This window comes from Myodes glareolus, chromosome 3, assembly GCF_982192425.1.
Source record: "Myodes glareolus chromosome 3, mMyoGla1.1, whole genome shotgun sequence".
Lineage (NCBI taxonomy): Eukaryota > Metazoa > Chordata > Mammalia > Rodentia > Cricetidae > Myodes > Myodes glareolus.
The window spans coordinates 83,278,887-83,297,937 of record NC_142028.1 but is presented as its reverse complement, the minus strand read 5'-3'; the positions used below and the strand labels follow the sequence as shown (position 1 = coordinate 83,297,937).

Genomic DNA, 19,051 nt, shown 5'->3' with positions numbered 1-19,051 from the left:
AGGGCATGATAAAAATTTCACCTTTTAGAGGGCTTAAAATGAAGGGGCTATTCAGTTGACAAAGACCATTTTGTGTGATTTTAGAAGACATTAAAGAAATCAAAGATAATTTATTTCTTTTTAAAAATCTTTTTGGCTTCAGTGCACCAGATTTTTTGTTAGGAGTGAAAGTGGAAGCAGAGATTGATTGAGATATATACTGTTTACTTGAACTACTACTTGAACTACCCCCCCCCTTTTGTTTAAACAAAAGGGAAGGCTTTAACTTTAACATAGTAAAATTACATATAATAAAACAGTTATCAAGTAAGAATTACAGTTGCAGTATTTATATCTACTTTATATCTTATTGTAACTAAGGAAAACTATTATTACTATCTATTCTTCAACTCCATTAAAGACCTCAGAAGGATATAATATTACCTAAGTAAACAGGAAGTACATTATAAGAAACTTCCAAAACTCTAGAATTGACTCTTGCTGCCTGAACAGTTACCCAAAGTTTTTCTATACTGTTGGGGCATCCATCTTCAGCCTTCAGGCCCATAGTATCCAGCAGACTTTTCCATGAAGCAGGAAATTTCAAAGACAGTTTTGCCTATATTGGCAGTTTTTAGTTATTTTCTTTTGTGTCCTGTAGAATGTCTCGCAGACTCTTTCATGAAGCAGGAACCCCAAAGGACCATCTCACCTTTAGGCAAGTTCAGCAGTCATCTCTCTCTGGGTACTGCATGTCCAGTGAAGCAGTCCAGGCAAGAGCAGGTTTTTGCCCAAATGGCTAAGGATCCTCTTCAATGTTCATCTTCCTCTTGGAGTAGCTTGGTGCTGCCAGGAGCAGATATGTCTCACTGTCATGAAAAGACCTAAATTTTTGTTGTTGTTGTTGTTTTTGTTTTTCGAGACAGGGTTTCTCTGTAGCTTTGGAGCCTGTCCTGGAACTAGCTCTTGTAGACCAGGCTGGCCTCAAACTCACAGAAATCCGCCTGCCTCTGCTTTCCGAGTGCTGAGATTAAAGGCGTGCGCCACCACCACCTGGTGAAAAGTCCTAAATTTTTTAAAACATTTAAATGCCATATTCTGAAGGTCTCTGAAAGATTTGAAGAGTATCTAACTGAAATATATCTCTATATATCTTTAAATTCTAACTAACATGACTAGAAGCTTGACTATTAAAGATGACTCTATTAACCTATATTTCTTAATTATACATTACATTTTTAAATGAGCTGCACAGTTACAATACCTTAATCAAGATCAGAAATACATATACATATAACAAAATTGACCTTAAATTCGTATGAATAAAGGAAGATCTATACCAATGCGAATTCATATCTATGTCATATCCCCTTTAAATGTAAATAAACATTTATAGATAATATTTGGGAATATGGGCGCAGTTTTCTTCTCTCCAAACTGCTTTCTGCTATATGGGTGCGCTGTTAATCAGGTCTTTTATGGTGTATCCTGTGTGCCAGGGTTATCTCAGTCAACAGTTGAGCAAAGCAATTTTTTGAGGGTGTTCACGGCAACCTTTCAGGAGGCCTTGGTCCATGAAACCATGTTGGAGTAGAAGCAATCCACAGGTTCTCGTCTTCTGTGAAAACAAAAGAAGAACCTCTTTTCCAAAGCACTGTATGTAAATGTGTATACAAAGAGATCATTGTTCTTAATAAGAAAGGAATGATGATAGTTGTATGATTTTTATATAGTTTAGAAAAACAAGATACCTAAGTTGATGATGAATGAAATCCTTGAGAATTACAGGCACTGGAATTACAGGCAGTTGTAAGCTGCTGTGTGGGTGTTGGAAATGGAAATTTAACCTGGGACCTCTAGAGGAACAGCCAGTCATTTTAACTGATAAACTATCTCTTTAGCCCCAAGAGATCATTTCTTAGTCAAAAAACCCAGGTACTGAATCTTACCTAATAATATTTGAGTATTTGTGTTTTTTTAATAACATTCTTTTAAAAAAAGAGAGAGATTTATTGACCCTGTTAGTAATTCAACCAAGTGGGCCTCTGAGTTTGAAGTCAGCTTGATTGACATAGTTCCAGGTCATTCGGGGCTAGGTAAAGAGACATTGTCTCAAAAATAAACAAACAGACTTATTATTTTAATTTATGTGTTAAATTTGCCTGCATGTATGCCTGTGCACTGTATATGTGCATTGCTCTCAAAGACCAGAATCCTCTGGAGCTGAAATTGCAGACTGTTTTTAGTTGCTATGTGGGTGCTGGGAACTAAACTTGAGTCTTTTATAATAATTGCTTTTAACTACTCAGCTATCTCTCTGTTTCTCTTCTTATAACATTCTTATTTATGAGTTTGCTTTTTATTCTGGACAGTCCCATGACCTTTGGTAGGAAATGTACCACCTCTCAATGCTATTTCTTCTTGGTTTAGAAAATTAGAGCTTTAATATTTTAACACACACACACACACACACACACACACACACACACACACACACCCTAGTCCTAGCTACCTCACAAGCAACCAAAAGTAAGATTGACTGTCAGGATTTCTCTATTAAGTAGTTAGCTTTTGAAGATGATGGGGTATTTTATCGATTGACAGAGCAGTGGTTTAAAATTTCAAAAAATTATTTTGTGAATGTGTGTGTTTTGCCTGCATGTATGTCTGTGTATCATTTTTGCCTGGTACTAATGGAGATGAGAAGAAGGCATTAAATCCCCTGGTGCTGGAGTTATAGATATTTGTAAGCTGTCATGTAGGTGCTGGTACTTTTTTTTTTTTTTTTTTTGCTTTGTGACAGTCTTTTCTCTGTAGCTGTAACTGTTTTTGACTCACTGTGTAGACCAAGTTGACCCTGAACTCGGATCTGCATGCTTCTACCTATCCATCGCTATAGCCACCAGTTCATGTAACTGCTAAGCCATCTATCTCTTCAATCCGTTAGCACTGCTTTTTAAAAAAATGTTACATTTATTCAGTTATTGTATGTGTGTGTGTGCACCTGGCATGTGGGGAGATCAGAGGACAATTGGTGGGAGTATATTTTCTTCTTCCACCATAGGAGTCCTGGGATTGAACTCAGGACATCAAGCTTAGTGGCAGTTATCCTTACTTAATAATAATACTTACTTAATAAGCTATCTCCTGAGTTCATCATGCACATGTCATATATATATATATTTATTTATTTATATTTATTATTATATAAATATCATTTATTAACTTGATCTAATAACTTGCACAACCAAGTGAAAGAATTCCCACCATACTTAAGTGTTTATTTTTTTAAGTTTATAATTTTTAATAATAATTGGTTTTTTTGTTGTTGTTGTTATGTTTTTTGTTATAGGATTTCTTTGTGTAGCTTTGGCTGTCTTGGAACTCACTCTGTAGACCAGGGTGGTCTCAAACTCACAGAGATCTACCTGCCTCTGCCTCCTGAGTGCTGGGATTAAAGAAGTGCACTACTGGGGCTGGAGAGATGGCTCAGCGGTTAAGAGCATTGCCTGCTCTTCCAAAGGTCCTGAGTTCAATTCCCAACAACCACATGGTGCCTCACAACCATCTGTAATGAGGTCTGTTGCCCTCTTCTGGCCAGCAAGCAGACAGACAGACAGAACACTGTATACATAATAAACAAATAAATAAAATATTTTTTTTAAAAAGAAGTGCACTACTACCGCCATCATGATAATAACTGATATAATAATGATTGCTTCTTTTGTAGGTAAAATGAAGCGTGAAGAATCTAATAAAGAAAATTCTTCTGAGATGGACTATTTAGAAAATGCTACTGTGATAGATGAGTCTGCATTGACACCTGAGCAGAGGCTAGGCTTGAAACAAGCAGAAGAACGTCTAGAAAGAGATCACATCTTTCGACTTGAAAAAGTATGCTATGCTATGCTAGTTATTGAGGGAGGAATGTATGCTTTATAACTTTTTGCAGATTGTAACACTTCATGTTTCTTTTATTGATGGGACATGTAGTATTCAACTAACTTTCTCCCTCCCTCCCTTCTTGTCTTCTCTCCCTCCCTCCTTCCCTCCCTCTCTCCGTCTGTCCGTCCACTCCCAAGAGCTAATTCCAGGACAGACTCCAAAGCTACAGAGAACCCTGTCTCAAAAAACCTAAAAAAAAAAAAAAATAGGCAGTCTTTCTCTGTGTAACAGCCTTAGCTTGTTCTGGAACTCATTCTGTAGATCGGGCTGGCCTCAAACTCACAGGGATATACCTCCTCTGCCTCCTAAGGCATTCACCACTACCGCCCAGCAAATTTTTTTTCCCTTGAGACAGGTCTTCCTATGTAGTTTCTGCTGGCCTGGAACTTACTAGGTAGGTCAGGCTGGCCACAAGTGCAGAGATCTACTGCCTTTGCCTTCTGAGTACTGAGATTAAAAGCATGCCATCACACCTGACATTTGTTGTTTTAGTGATTGTAAGCATTAGCAAACTATAGACTGCCCCTTGTTTTGTTTGAATATTACAAAATACATGTCACCTTTTTTTTGTAAACTTTTACTGGAACACAGCTGTACTCATTTCCTTTATATATTTATTGTCTTTGCCTGCTTCCATGTTGTGATGACAGAGTTGACTGAATACCAGAGAGATGATATGACCTGCATGAAATATTTACTATTTTCTTTCTTTTCTCCTTTCTTTGCCTTTTATTTTTCCTTCCCTATCTCTGCTTCTCCTTTTTCTTTGCTTCTTCCTTCCCCTCCCATTCCTTATTTTTTCCATTTCATGACCTGTAGCCCAGGCTGAACTTTATATGTAAGCAGTGCTCTTGCTTCAGAGGCTCTTGGATATTGTGATTATATAAATGAATGACCCTGCCTTCCTAATATTACTATTTTTCTTATTCTAAACAATATTTATTTATTTTAATAATTATTTTAATATTAATTCATAACATTTATATAATTATATATAATTAATAATGTTTCTAATTATGTGTGTGTTACATCTGTGTCGGAATATGTGTATGTGAGTGCAGGTACCCTCGGAGGCCAGAAGAGGGCATCAGATGTTATAGGTGGCTGTGTTCTGGGAGTTTAACTTGGGTCCTCTGCAAGAACAGTACACACTCTTACCCACTGACCCATCTCTCTAGTTCCTGTGTTTACTGTTTTTAAAAGCTTAAAATATTTACTAAAATACTACTTTGGTTGGTATAAAATAAAGTTTTGACTAATGATTTACTCCCTCATTTAGTAAATAAAGAATGCTTGTTTTATGTTAACAATTGTGCTGGATGTTGGGTATATACTAATTTAAAAAAAAAGCTTTTTTTCCCCATTAAAAGTTAAAAGTCTAGCTGGGAATGTAGTTCATTGGCAAAGCATTTGTCTAGCAAGCAACAGCCCTAGGTTCAGACCACCCAAAAGTTAAACGTTATTCACATTGATAAAAATAAATTACTAAATACTACTATATAACTTTCTAAATTGTTTTTCTCTTGTTTTCTATCCTGAGTTTATAAATAAGGGACTGTTCTCTTGGTGTCTTGTGTCTGAGTGCTAATTAACTAATTTCCTAAACTGGAAACACATTCATAGCCTTAGCAATAAAAACACCATTAGATACTGAAAAATTACAAACCAGACTACAGAGAAATATATACTTAAGATGTACATAAATGTGTATACAAAGAGATCATTGTTCTTAACAAGAAAGGAATGATGATAGTTGTATGATTTTTATATAGTTTAGAAAAACAAGATACCTAAGTTGATGATGAATGAAATCCTTGAGAAAGCACTTTCTTCCCGTTTGGTATTTTATTTTTATTTATTTTTAGTTCTTTCTCTCTCTCTCTCTCTCTCTCTCTCTCTCTCTCTCTCTCGCTTTCTTTCGGTTTTTTGAGACAGGGTTTCTCTGTAGCTTTGGAGCCTGTCCCGGAACTAGCTCTTGTAGACCAGGCTGGTCTAGAACTCACAGAGATTCGCCTGCCTCTGCCTCCCGAGTGCTGGGATTAAAGGCGTGCACCACCACTGCCCGTCCTGTTTGGTATTTTATTAGTGCATAGCAGTTGGTCCAAAATTAGAGTTAGTATGCATATTAGTACATACGTGGATTTTCGCGTCTATCACAGTCACTTACTGGTGGGTAACAATCCATATGCTATTTAACCCTTCTTTTTTTTTTAACTTAATGTGTATGGGTATTTTGTCTGTATTTGTGTGTCTGTGCATCATGTAGGTGCCTGGTGCATGCAGATACTGAAAGAGATCCCCTGGGACTGGAGTTAAACCATACTGTTTGTGGGGCTGGAGCTGGAGAGATGGCTCAACTGTTAAGAACACTAGCTGCTCTTCCAGAGGATCCAGGTTCAATTCCCAGCACCCACATGGCAGCTCACAACTATCTGTTACTTCAGTTCCAGGGAATCTGATACCTTCACACCAGTGCACATAAAATAAAGTTAGATAAATTATGTATGGGGCCTACCACCCAGCTCCCGAGTAAATCACACAAGGGGGCTTATTCTTAGTTATAAATGCCCAGCCTTAGCTTGGCTTGTTTCTTGCCCACTTTTCTTAGCTTAAATTATCCCGACAACCTTTTGCCTCTGGGCTTTTATCTTTCTCTATTTCTATATACCTTTGTTTTCTTCTTACTCCATGGCTAGGTGGTTGGCCCCTGATGTCCTCCTCTCCTTGTTCTCTTTCTCTTCATCTTCTTTCCTTGTTTCTCTGCCTGCTAGCCCTGCCTATTCTTGCTTTTGCCTTGCTATTGGCCGTTTATTTCTTTAGTAATACCCTCAGGTATTTAGACAGGTAAAGACTCAGTGCTTTACAATTAATAAAATGCAGAATAAACAAGTCACACACCTGAAAATAATATTCCCCAACATATGTATTTAAAAATATGGTTGTAAGCCATCAAAAGGGTGTTGGGAATTGAACCTGGGTACTCTGGAAGAGCAACCAGTGCTCTTAACCTATGAGGCATCTCTCCAGCCTCCTATTTAACCTTTTATACCTTAATTTTTTGAACAGTAAAATGAAGTTTAAAAATAAAAACCTTTTTAGGACCAAAACGATGGCTCAAATGGCTAAAGTGATTACCATACTAGCATAAGGTGATTCTGTCCTCACTGCATCTCCAGACTCCATCTGTCTCCACAAAACCTCAAATGACTGAGTTCTTGTCTCCTTTTGCCTTATTCCTCTCTCTGACCCAGCCATATCACTCCTGTTTCTACCTTCCTAGTGCTGGGATCAAAGACATAGGATCTCAACTGCTGGGATTACATTTGTGTGAGCTCTGTTTCTTTTTTTTTTTGAATGTCGTTAAAAATACTTATTTATTTATTTATTTATTATGTATACAATATTCTGTCTGTGTGTATGTCTGCATGCCAGAAGAGGGCACCAGACCTCATGTAGTTACTGGGAATTGAACTCAGGACCTTTGGAAGAGCAAGCAATGCTCTTAACCACTGAACCATCTCTCCAACCCTCTGTTTCCTTTTTAGACAGGTTTAATCTTGTGTAGTTCAGGGTGGCCTTGAACTAACAGATTTCTCTGCTGTCTCCACAGTCTTGGGATTAAAGGTGTGTGCCACCACTCCCTGACCTCTAGTGGTTTAGTTTAGCTCTGCACTCTGATATTCAGGCAAGCTTTATTTGCTAAAACAAAATATCACTACACTAATCGCCATGGGTTTCATATCTATAAAATGAAAATATTATTAATCTTCCTGGATTCTTAAGAATTAAAAGAACAATTTATATATGAAGCATCTATCATAGTGTCTGGTTTCTAGCAAGCATTTAGTAATTATTGTTTTATTATTTTGAGAAACATATAAAATCATGAGTGAAGTACTATGACTTGACTAGTTACCTCAAGAGGTTATCCATTTATTCTCATGGTACAGTGATTGATTGGAATATTTTTAAAACTTAGCCTTTGAAATTAAAATGAATAGTTGTGATCCATTCATTTGAAATCTCAACATAAAAGGGTACATTTTGTTTTTCATAAGTTAAAGACCAAAAGTTAAGTTTGAAATTGATTTTGGGAATACCATTGGAATAAAAATTGAGGAGCAAGAAGCCTATTTAGCATTTTTGTAATATAATTTGAAGTTAGTACTTAATGTCCTATAATGACTGTTTTGAAAAAGTCATTTATCTCTTGAGTACTTAAGCACTGGTATTTACTAAAACACATGTTCTTGCAATGCCTACTTGTTTTCTTTTTTGTGATACTGGAAGTGTCTGACCTAAGTCCTAGCACATGGTGGGCTTGTATTCTACCACTGAACTACATCAACAGCTCCTCGGTACCTGTTTTGGCCTGTTAAAGTTAGTAAGATTGTTCACTTATATAGTCTGTCGTTTATTTGTTTATTGAGAAAGTGTATTTTAAAATTTATTTCTTCAGCGATCACCAGAATATACCAATTGCCGTTATCTATGCAAACTTTGCTTAATTCACATTGAAAACATCCAAGGAGCACATAAACATATAAAGGAAAAACGACATAAAAAAAATATTTTGGTAAGTTAATATCTTTAAAAATACTTTACTTTTTGAATTGTAAAAGTGTATTAGACCATTTTAAAGCTAACAAACCTAATAGTGAGGTGTGAAGTAAACGAAATGATAATCTTGAATAACTGTAATTAATCTCTTTATCTCCAGTGATTAGAAGGAACCTTCTAGGAACCAGTTTGATCATACTGAAAATTGATTCATAAAATAAAAACTGTCAGGTACAGGTTATCCATCTTTCAGCAGAAACAGCAGCAACAGTGAGAAGGCTCTGGAGCCTGTCCTGGAACTTGCTTTTGTAGACCAGGCTGGCCCCGAACTTACAGATAACCCACCTGCCTCTGCCTCCTGAGTGCTGGGATTAAAGACGTGTGCCATCACTGCCCGGCCCCTTTAATCTTTTAGTACATCTACTCAGGTGAAATTGGATGTTTGACTGAACTCAGGGTCTCATGCTTACCAAGCTTTCTTAACACTAAGTCATCCTCCCAGGCCCCAAAGACTTTTATTTTGAGAGTTCTTTCACATTTAATAACATTTGTTTTTTGTACATGGGCACACATGCCACAGTACACATGTGTACTTGCTATTTTAATATAAAATGGCTATATATGAAATGAATATGATCTCTGTAGTCTTCATAGCAAACATTTACTGTGCTGGAAATTTGACTTCTAAGTCTCTTCAACTGGACTCTGGGATGAGGTGCTTTTTCCACCTTTCATTTCCGGGTTTTCTATCTTGTCTTCTGCCAGAGTAGTCATTGTCTGATTGTTAGATGCACATAATGGTGAATAAGAATCATGGTTCCTGTTCCCAATCATTGGTGAATAGCAGTCTGTGTACAGTAAGTCTTAGTAGAGGGAGAAATAATGTGAAGGAAATGGACATTTTACTTGATTTAGAACAGGGAAGTTTCTCTGGAAAGTGACCTTTGAGCTGAACTTGGATATAGTAGTTTAAAAAGCAAAAAGTAAATATGGTGCATGAAAACATTATAAAGAAAGGTCTCCAGAGAAGAGTGGACATGGTGTGTAAGGATGTGAGTAAATCTAGTAAGAGGGAAGGAGAGAACTAGAAGGAAGATGGTGTGACATGAAACTGGAGAAGTACAGACCAGAAATCTTCACACATTTGCACTTCAGAATTTGTAATTTTAAAATTATTTTTATTAAATTATCTCACACAAATTTGCATAGAGTACTTTTCTAAGTATATTAACTATTTTTCTCTCTAAAAATGTAATACTAATAATATATAGTCTCAGCTTAGATAACGTCTGAGAAGAATCCTCTTACCTGATCTTCCAGAAATTCTGGGTTGTAGTTCTCTGTATTTCCATAGAAGCTTTTGCAATTTTTGATTATAAAACCCAATATTCTATAAACTTTGTCTATTAGCGAGTGTTCTTATGACCACTTGACTTGATGCCGCCTGTGTTGATCAGATGATTGACTTTTCTTTTTACCTAAGATTGCTCTTTGTTGCTACAGGATCATGTGTCGAGCGTTGAAGATGTAGAATTTCAGAATTTGTGCCAATAATACAGTAGAACAATTTTTAAAATGTTATGTTCGTCTTTTAAAATGGTTATTTATTTGATATTTATTTATTTCTGAGTGAGTATGTAAGTGTATGATGACTCTAGCAGAGTCAAGGAGTGGATATCTGGTACCCTGGAGCTTAAGTTATAAAAGCAGTTGTGAGCCACTGGATGTGGGTGCTGGAAACTGGAATGGGATCCTTCACAAAGGCAGTCCACACTTCTGAGATATCTCTCCAGTTTCAGTAGAACAGATCTTAAAAAATTAATAAAATGATTTAATTATAGTCTCAAAAAAATCTTCAAATTATAAAAAAATCTGACTAATAAACTCCATTGCCGTACCTTTAATTCCTTGAGTCTTGTGTCCTAAAAGCAAAAGTTTTTCTTTGCTTCACTTATTACATGTTTTATTTCTCATGTGAATATTTGTTATTTCTGTTTATCTTTTTTAAATGTAAGGACATTAAAATGTGAACTTTTTTATTGTTGTGAAACATTCTACTAACAGGAAAAACAGGAAGAAAGTGAACTGCGATCTCTTCCATCTCCTTCCCCTGCTCACTTGGCTGCTTTAAGTATTGCAGTTATTGAATTAGCAAAAGAACAAGGAATAACAGATGAAGACCTCAGAGTCCGCCAGGACATTGTGGAGGAAATGTCAAAGGTTATAATGACATATTTACCAGGTACTGACCATTTTACATATTTATTATAATCAGAAAATTTTTCTTTACTTCCTCTTGAACTAGGGTAAATTTCTTAATGTATATTTTTTCTTCTTTTTGAGACAGGGTTTCTCTGTGTAGCTCTGGCTGTCCTGGAACTTATTCCAAAGACCAGGCTGGTCTCCAACTCACAGAGATCCACCTGCCTCTGCCTCCCGAGAGCTGGGATTAAAGACATATGCCACCACTGCCCTGCCCCTTTCTATTTCTTTTGCTTCTTAAAATAGACAGATTTGAGTGTCTTAGGAATGACATTTTTTGTATGTTAATTTTTTTGTTTTTGTATGTTTGTGAATGTGTATGGCCTGGCATGTAAGTGTGGAATCAGAATACTTCTTTCCTTCCACCATATGTGGTCTGGTATTCACCCCAGTTACTCAGGGAATAAGCACTTTTAACATCTCACTCTCTAGGAATTGCTTTTATTTTAGTATTTTCTTTTAAGAAAAAAAAAGTAGTATAATTTTTGTGGTATGAGAAATAGATTTTTTTAAAATATCAAATGTGGGTAATTACTTATTGGTCAGATATATTTTACATTGGTTTATGAGTTTTTTTTTAAGATTGAGTTTTATTATAAAAAATATTTATATATGTATGTATTCCACACATGTGCCAGATGCCTACAGAGGCCAGAAGAAAGTGTTAGGAGCTGGAGTTCCACAGGTGATTGTGAATTTCGTGATGGGGGTGCTGGGAATCTGAACTTGGTTCCACAGGAAGAGCAGCAAATATTCTTGAGTACTGAGCCCCTGATTATCATTGATTTCTAAGTGGATTAACATTTACTTTATATATTTTCAGTACAAACATTATAATATCACCAAATAACATTTTTATTGCTTTATGATAGGGAAACATTAATTTATTTTTTGGTTCAAGGTGGTATGAATTTAGGTTTATTTGATACATTTACACAAGTATAGGTTGATGTCTATTTTTTTTTCTTTGACATTTAGGTAAATCCATACGGTAGTTTGAGAACAATCTAGCCAAGTAGGTTCTGTTTATCTTGTGCTAAGTAAGAACTCTTGATAGCCACAAATTTTTTTCTGTTTAAAAGTTTGCAATATCAGTTGACTTGGAGTTGCTTTGTATTTTGAAAAGCATTTGTATTGAATGATCCTTTTTTTAAAGTTGGTTCTTATTATAAGCATCTAAAATAATAAATAGATTTTGTGACAGCAACATTGCTAGATGAGTGCTTTTGTTAAATAATCTTTGATTATTATTTCATTCTGAATGAACTGTTTCAATTTGAACAGTGAACTTTTCTGGTAGGTTTTTATTCCTTGTACTTTCTTCTTGTACCCATAATACCCATCCAGTTAGAAAGGATGTCAATTTTGTGAAAATCATTATGCCATAATTATGTGATTGAAGTTATGTATAGTTTTCCTGGTGTTTTTGTTTATTTCATGTTTAGAATGTATATGTAAATGCCTGATAGGTTGGAAGAGGTAATTGAATACCTGGGAATTGGAGTTACAGATGGTTATGAGCCACCATTTAGGTACAGGAAACTGATCTCTGATCTTCTGTAAGGACAGCAGCAAGTGCTCTTAACTGCTGAGTCATGTTTCCAGTTTTCCAATATTTTAAAAAATACTCATATTTGCAGTTTCATACTTTCGTGTTTTTTCTTTATTCCAGAATGTTCACTGAGGTTGTATGGTTCATCTCTGACAAAGTTTGCTCTAAGAAACAGTGATGTTAATATAGATATAAAATTTCCTCCCAAGGTAAGTAATTAAAAAAGAATCTTCTTTCTATGGTACTTATGGGTTATCTTTTAGAAAAGTGGTAGGAAGGAAAAAAAAAAAAACCTTTGAATTATTGAGTATGACCATGAAGACTAAACAGTGTTTTTAAGTTACTCTTAATGCTGGGCAGTGGTGGCGCATGCCTTTTAATCCCAGCACTTGGGAGGCAGAGGCAGGGAGATCTTTGAGTTTGAGGCCAGCCCGGTCTACAGAGTGAGTTCCAGAGCAGCCAGGGCTACACAGAAAAACCCTGTCTCGAAACCCCTCCCCCCACCCTCCAAAAAGTTACTCTTACATTTCAAATAGGGAGAATAAAAACATTCAGGTGGGAGAAAAAAGTCAAAAGAGGAAAATAATAAAAGGGAAAAGTGCTTACATTTGAGCTTGTTGACTACTTTGGGTAAGCAGTATTAAAAAGTGGAAAAATAGAAACCAGAAAGCTAAGTTTAAAACCTGACTAAAAACAAAACAAAACAAAACAAAACAGGTTGCTTGATCTCTTTGAACATTGTTTACCTCAATTTTACAACACGGGATAAATAACATATTTTTTTTGGTTTTGGTTATTTGAGATAAAATTTCCCTATTTATCCTGGACTGGAACTTGGTGTATATTCCAGGTGTCCTTGTACTTGCTGTAGTTCTCCTGCTACTGCCTCTTGAATGTTGCTGTTACAGGCACATTGGGCCACAATACAGTATTTCTAAGAGCCTGGACCGTATTCTACTAGAGTTCCATCTTTATCTTCCAAATAAGGGATACTGTTTCAGCTTTTGAGGCAGGGTCTCAACTATGTAGCTCTGATTGGTTCTGGAGCTCTTTGTGTAGATCAGGCTGGCTTTAAAACTCAGATCGCCTGCCAAGTGTTGGGATTAAAAGTGGTCCATCACACCTGGACCAGTTTTTACATTAAATGAGATGAACATACACATATAGCCTGGTAAATGATAAACACTTATAAGAACTAATAGTGAGGTACTATTATTATCAAATGTCAATAATATTTGGCATTAACAATGCTAATTTTTGTCAAGTCAAATATTGAAAATTGTCAATTAAGGTCTGGCAATATGTCTCAATGGGTAAAAGAGAGCCTGGTGACGTGGTGGCCTGAGTTCAATCCTTGGAACCCACATCCACTTGAAAAGAGAAACTAATTCTATGTGTTGTCTTCTGGACTCACATGGTGGCTGTGTGACATACACTCCACCCTGTCACATACAATAATGCAATTTTTTAAAAGTTAGTAGTCAAAATTTCATGTTTGTCTTAGAGTTTCGGGTCTATGATAAAACACCATGACCAAAACAATTTGGAGACATTTATTTCATTTTAGCAGCTTGTAGTCCTTCATCCAGGGAAGTCAGGGCAGGAACTCCAGGTAGGTAGGAACGGAAGCTAAGGCCCTGAAGGGAGTGCTGCTTAATGACTTAGACTTCATGGTTTGGTGAGCCTGCTTTCTTATAGCACCCAGGACCACTAGCCCATGAATGCCACCACATCAATCAAGGCGTAGGGGAAGCACTACAGGCTTGTCTAAATTTGGTTCAAGTTGTGTCAAGTTGTCATAAAAGAGCCAGAACAATGTTTAATTTTTTTAAAATACTTTTTTTGTTGCTCACAAATATTTGATTTGAATGAAAATTTGGTATTTTAAATTTCTAGTTTATTTAATAGTCATTTGGTAAACTTGGTTTCTATTTTCCTTGAATAATAAATAGTTCAGCATTTGTTGTAATTGTACTTCCTCTGAACAAGATTTGTTGACATAAAGTAAAAATACTACTCTAATTGTATTATTTTAATCAAATTGAGTTCTCACTAATGTCCTGCTACTTGTTCTTTGTTTTAATGAAACTTTTTAGATGAATCATCCAGATCTTCTAATACAAGTGCTTGGAATTTTGAAAAAAAGTAGTAAGTTCTTGCCTTTTGTTCTTTCATAAAATTTTTTTAAAAGTATAGGCACTGTGTTGACTTGCATATAGCTAACCAAGTTAAAATTGCTACCATGTATGAGTATGCACGCACACATACAACACACACACACACACATATACATATATAAATATACATTTATATTTATAGTAGGTGTCTCTAGAAATATAATTGACCTGTTAAGTCAGATGTACTGTGTCAAAATTGATAATTAAAAATTGTTATTGGACTTGGAGCACTAAAAATTGCTTTCAATACAGTAGCCTCTCCTTATCTGCAGGATTTACTTATTTATGTATTTGTTTTAGTGCGAGGGATGCAACCCGGGGCATTGCACTAGATGCATATTTTGTCAGTGAACTATAGTCCAGTCCCTATCTCAGTTTTGCTTTCTGTGGTTTCAGTTAACCTGCATTTAACTACAATCTGAAAATCAGGTGGAGCATTTAAAAACAAACAATTCCTCTTTAAAGAATATTTCCTTAATTTATGCATATGATGTTTTACCTGCATGCATATATAAACATCATGTGTGTGCCTTGTGCTTGCATAGGTCAGTAGAGGGTGTCAGATTCCCTGGAACTAGAGTTATGGACAGATAAGAGCTAACAACCTGAAAGTTAAAAAGCTACTAAAAGATAAATTGATGGAGTTACTGAGAATGGAATGAGATTTATAAATGAGGAAGGGCTACAGAGATAACTGTGCGGCTAAGAGCAATTGTTCTTAAACAAGGACCTGGGTTCAGTTCACACAACACACACACCCATGTTAGCTCTTTTAGTCCCTGGAATTGAACTCAGATTATCAGGCTTGGAGGCAGGGGCCTTTTTTATCTGAGTCATCTTATTAACTTATTATTTATGAGCTGCTTATTGACCATTGCTCTGGGAAATTAGTTTTTAAGGAATGACGTAGGGATATTTCAGTAGAGTTGCTTTTATTAATAAATACTTGTTTCTAATTACACAAAAACTTAAAAATATAAAACAGGTAAACATAGGAGGTAGACATAATAATGGCTTTTATCTCTTGAGAGTTACCGAGAAATGTCAGCCCATTATAACTATTAAAAATATACCTTTTTCATATGAGAGATCATCTTCACTCATATAATATAGGTTTAAAAGCTTTTTCTAATTTTTTAAAATTATGTTTCACTTAATGTCCTCATTCATCCTCTAGAAACCTATCATCTACAAGATTTGTTTTTGTATTTGTGTTCCAAATCCCTCGTTGAGCTTTTCGTGTCATAAGTTACTGCCATATTTACTGTATGTTACAGTATTTCTGACATAATGGTTTTCCAGTACATATTTTTAAATTGGTAATTATCTTATCAGATAATACTGGAGATTTTCATTGAGGTTTTTTTCCCCAAATGAAATATCAATCTATTTATCTTAAAGTATTTGTTTTTAATTTTTAAGTTCAATTCATTTTATGTCCCTGTGCATGCTTGTGGATTGATGTGTGCTTGCATGCATTTGGAAGTCAGAGGACAACTTTTGTAGGAATTGGTTCTCCCCTTCCAGCACATGGGTACTAGAGGTTGAATTTTCCTGTGGGGCCATCTCCCCAGACTCTGAAGTAGATATTTATGACTTGAGATCTATTTTGGTGATAGGCTTTGCTCGCCACCCCACTCTCATTAATTCCTTCTAAGAATCTTTCATTAGTCAGATTTTAGAAATATTAATTGGGTGAGGCCTAGAGTTGTACTTGAATGGCAAAGTTCTCCATCTCCTATAACTATAGCCCTCAGAAGTGATGTACTCTCTTTGCTGTGTATCTGTGAAGTTTGACTACTTATTTGGGAATATTCAAACATTTAGGGATGTTAAAAGCCCTTTTTCTTAAGGTGCCTCTAATTTCCAAATGGTATTTAAGACTATACTTGTGGTTTATGGTATACAAGAAATGACTCCAGAAGAGGTAAGAGATTCTTTGGGGTTTTATTATTTTCATAATTAGAAGAGTATGTTATCCCACAGAAGTAATGAGAAGGATTTTTAGAATGAAATTGTTACTTACTGTTTACTAATGAATGCTTAGCAATGCTGACATTAACTTACTTTTACCCCCTCTCCTCTTATTAGCATTATATGTAGATGTGGAATCTGATTTTCATGCTAAAGTTCCTGTTGTGGTGTGCAAGGATCGGAAAAGGTTGGTAATGAAGAAAAGAAGGTATTTATAAAAATGAACAAACTTGGACTGAGGAGATGGCTCAGTGAATAAAGGATTTGCTGCACAAGTATGAGGCATGAGGACCTGAGTCTGAATCCCTAGCACCGAGATAATAAGCTAGGCAATCCTACTTCTTTGAAAGACAGGGAGATCATAGGGTCTTCTTGAGCAGCCAGTCTATCCAGCATGTTTAGCTTCAGGTTCAATGAGAGATCTATTAAACAAAAAGGAGGAGAAAAATAGTCAAAGATACCATGAATCTGACCACCACACACATGTGAATGTACCCATGCATGTTAGTACACGCACACGCCAGCAAGATGACTCATTTGCTACATAAACCTGACAAGCTTGAGTTCTACTCTTTGTATCCCATGTAAGCCATTGTGCATACACACATCCCATTATTTTTTTTTTTTGAAAAGGAACCAAATTTGTTTCAAACATTTCCAAAATAAGAAATTGTATATCTTAGATTTCTCATTAGGTTAATACGCCTATATGAGTTGTCATTTATTTAAAGCACACCAAATGCATGTGAACAAGAAATTGAGTCAGCAGAGTTAAAGCACTCTAGGTAAAACTTTTCCCATTCCCCTCCCCTCCATTTTCTAATTCATTTATTCACCCATCAATACTAAGAGCATTTACTTTTGTGTAAATGCTATATTGCTCTGGAGATATAAAAATAAATAGCCACCCTTTTTTGTTTTTTTGTTTTGTTTTTTGTTTTTTCGAGACAGGTTTTCTCTGTAGCTTTAGAACCTGTCCTGGAACTAACTCTTGTAGACCAGGCTGGCCTTGAACTCACATAGATCCTCTGGCCTCTGCCTCTTGAGTGCTGGGATTAAAGGCCTGCACCACCACTGACCGCCTGGCTGAAGTAGCCTCTCTTGATAAGATTTTACTGCCTGTTATAATCTCGGGGCTGGTGAGATTACTTAGTAGGTAAGAGAACTTGCTGCCAAGCCTGAAGAACTGAGCTTATTGTGAGACATACCTGGTAAAAAGAGACACTTGACTCCTGAATTTGTCTCCTGACCTCCATTTAAGTATGTGCATGCATGTGTACATACGAATACAAGATAAATAATGTAGGAAATGTTTTACTTACAATGTAGTTTTCATTTAATTAGCATGACTCATTGCTCTTCTAGTCAGTTATCTGTAGGACTGAGAGGGTAAAAGTACTGGGTGTGGTGATGCACTTGGGAGGCAGAGGCAGGCGTCTCTGATTTTGTGGCCAGCCCTGTGTACATAGCAAGTCCCAGACCAGCCAAGACTACATAGTGAGTTTTTGTCTCAGAAAATCAAAAAAAAAAAGAAAGGAAGGACGAAAAGAAACTAAATACAACTTGAGATTTAACATGGAAGAAACGTACAAAAGTGGTTAAATGTTCTTCTGTTGATTACTAAGTTGTTTTTTTTTGTAATGTAAGATTGTGGTTTTTTTTTTATTCAAATTCAAAAGATTTTGTAGAGATCTAGTTCAGCTTTCTTATTTTGGAATTTAAAGTATTTCTGTATTATGGTGTGTTTATGTGTGGACATTTGTGTCCCATGACGTGTGGAGGTCAGAAGGCAACTTTATAATGTTAGTTCTCTCCTTCAAAGCATTGCATGGATACTAGGATTGGTTCTAAAGGGTTTAACTGAGGTCTTAAGGCTTATTTGGCTAGGTAATCCATCTTGCCAGCCCAACTTTCTTATTTTCTAAGTTAGAATATTGAGACTGGGAGAGGATAAGCATTTGTCCAGATTTATATCTAAGACAAAATCAATACTGGATTGTAGGCATTTGACTTCTAGTACATCAAAACAAAACAGAAAACAGTGTTTTTCATGTATTAAATTGCCTGTATGTGACAGCTTCAGCTTCATTCTTCTTTTTGCTGCTACCCTCCCTTTCCTTGGATAACTCTCCACTGTATTCCTCTCATTCTTAAGGTAGCTCCTCTTTTCACTGAACAAAAGCATAAGTTGTGGATTAATAAGTAAATTCCATTCCTTAACTTGAAAGTAGCAACAAAACTATGAAAATTTGAATAAGAAATTAGAGTTGAGAAGTATGGGTACTAAATTAATTTTTTTAAAAATTTTATCATACAAAACCATAAAGAATGAACTAGAAGCCGGGTGGTAGTAGTGCATACCTTTGAATCCAATACTCAGGAGACAGAGGCAGGCGGATCCCTCCCTCTGATCTACAGAGTGAGTTCCAGGATAGGTGCCAAAGCTACAGAGAAACTCGGTTTCGAAAAACAACAACAAAAAAAGGCCACCCCCCCAAAAGAATGAACTAGAAGAGAAGCAAACTATGCTAATTGACATTGAATATGTTAAAGCAAACTATGCTAATTGACATTGAATATGTTAGTGTCATTGGTAGGCTTG

The 19,051-nt window shown here is 35.9% G+C and overlaps 1 protein-coding gene across 7 annotated transcripts in view; it reads left to right on the top strand.

Moving 5' to 3' along the window:
* The window catches only part of Tut4 (terminal uridylyl transferase 4), a 91,948-nt gene that overhangs the window by 14,167 nt on the left and 58,730 nt on the right, over window positions 1-19,051 (top strand). For all 7 annotated transcript variants that reach the window (XM_085686392.2, XM_085686391.2, XM_085686390.2 and 4 more), the window contains exons 3-8: window positions 3,710-3,873; window positions 8,384-8,500; window positions 10,549-10,726; window positions 12,419-12,507; window positions 14,395-14,446; window positions 16,567-16,636. In XM_085686392.2, the coding sequence (XP_085542518.1) occupies window positions 3,710-3,873; window positions 8,384-8,500; window positions 10,549-10,726; window positions 12,419-12,507; window positions 14,395-14,446; window positions 16,567-16,636 (670 nt within the window). The remainder of the gene's footprint in view (window positions 1-3,709; window positions 3,874-8,383; window positions 8,501-10,548; window positions 10,727-12,418; window positions 12,508-14,394; window positions 14,447-16,566; window positions 16,637-19,051) is intronic.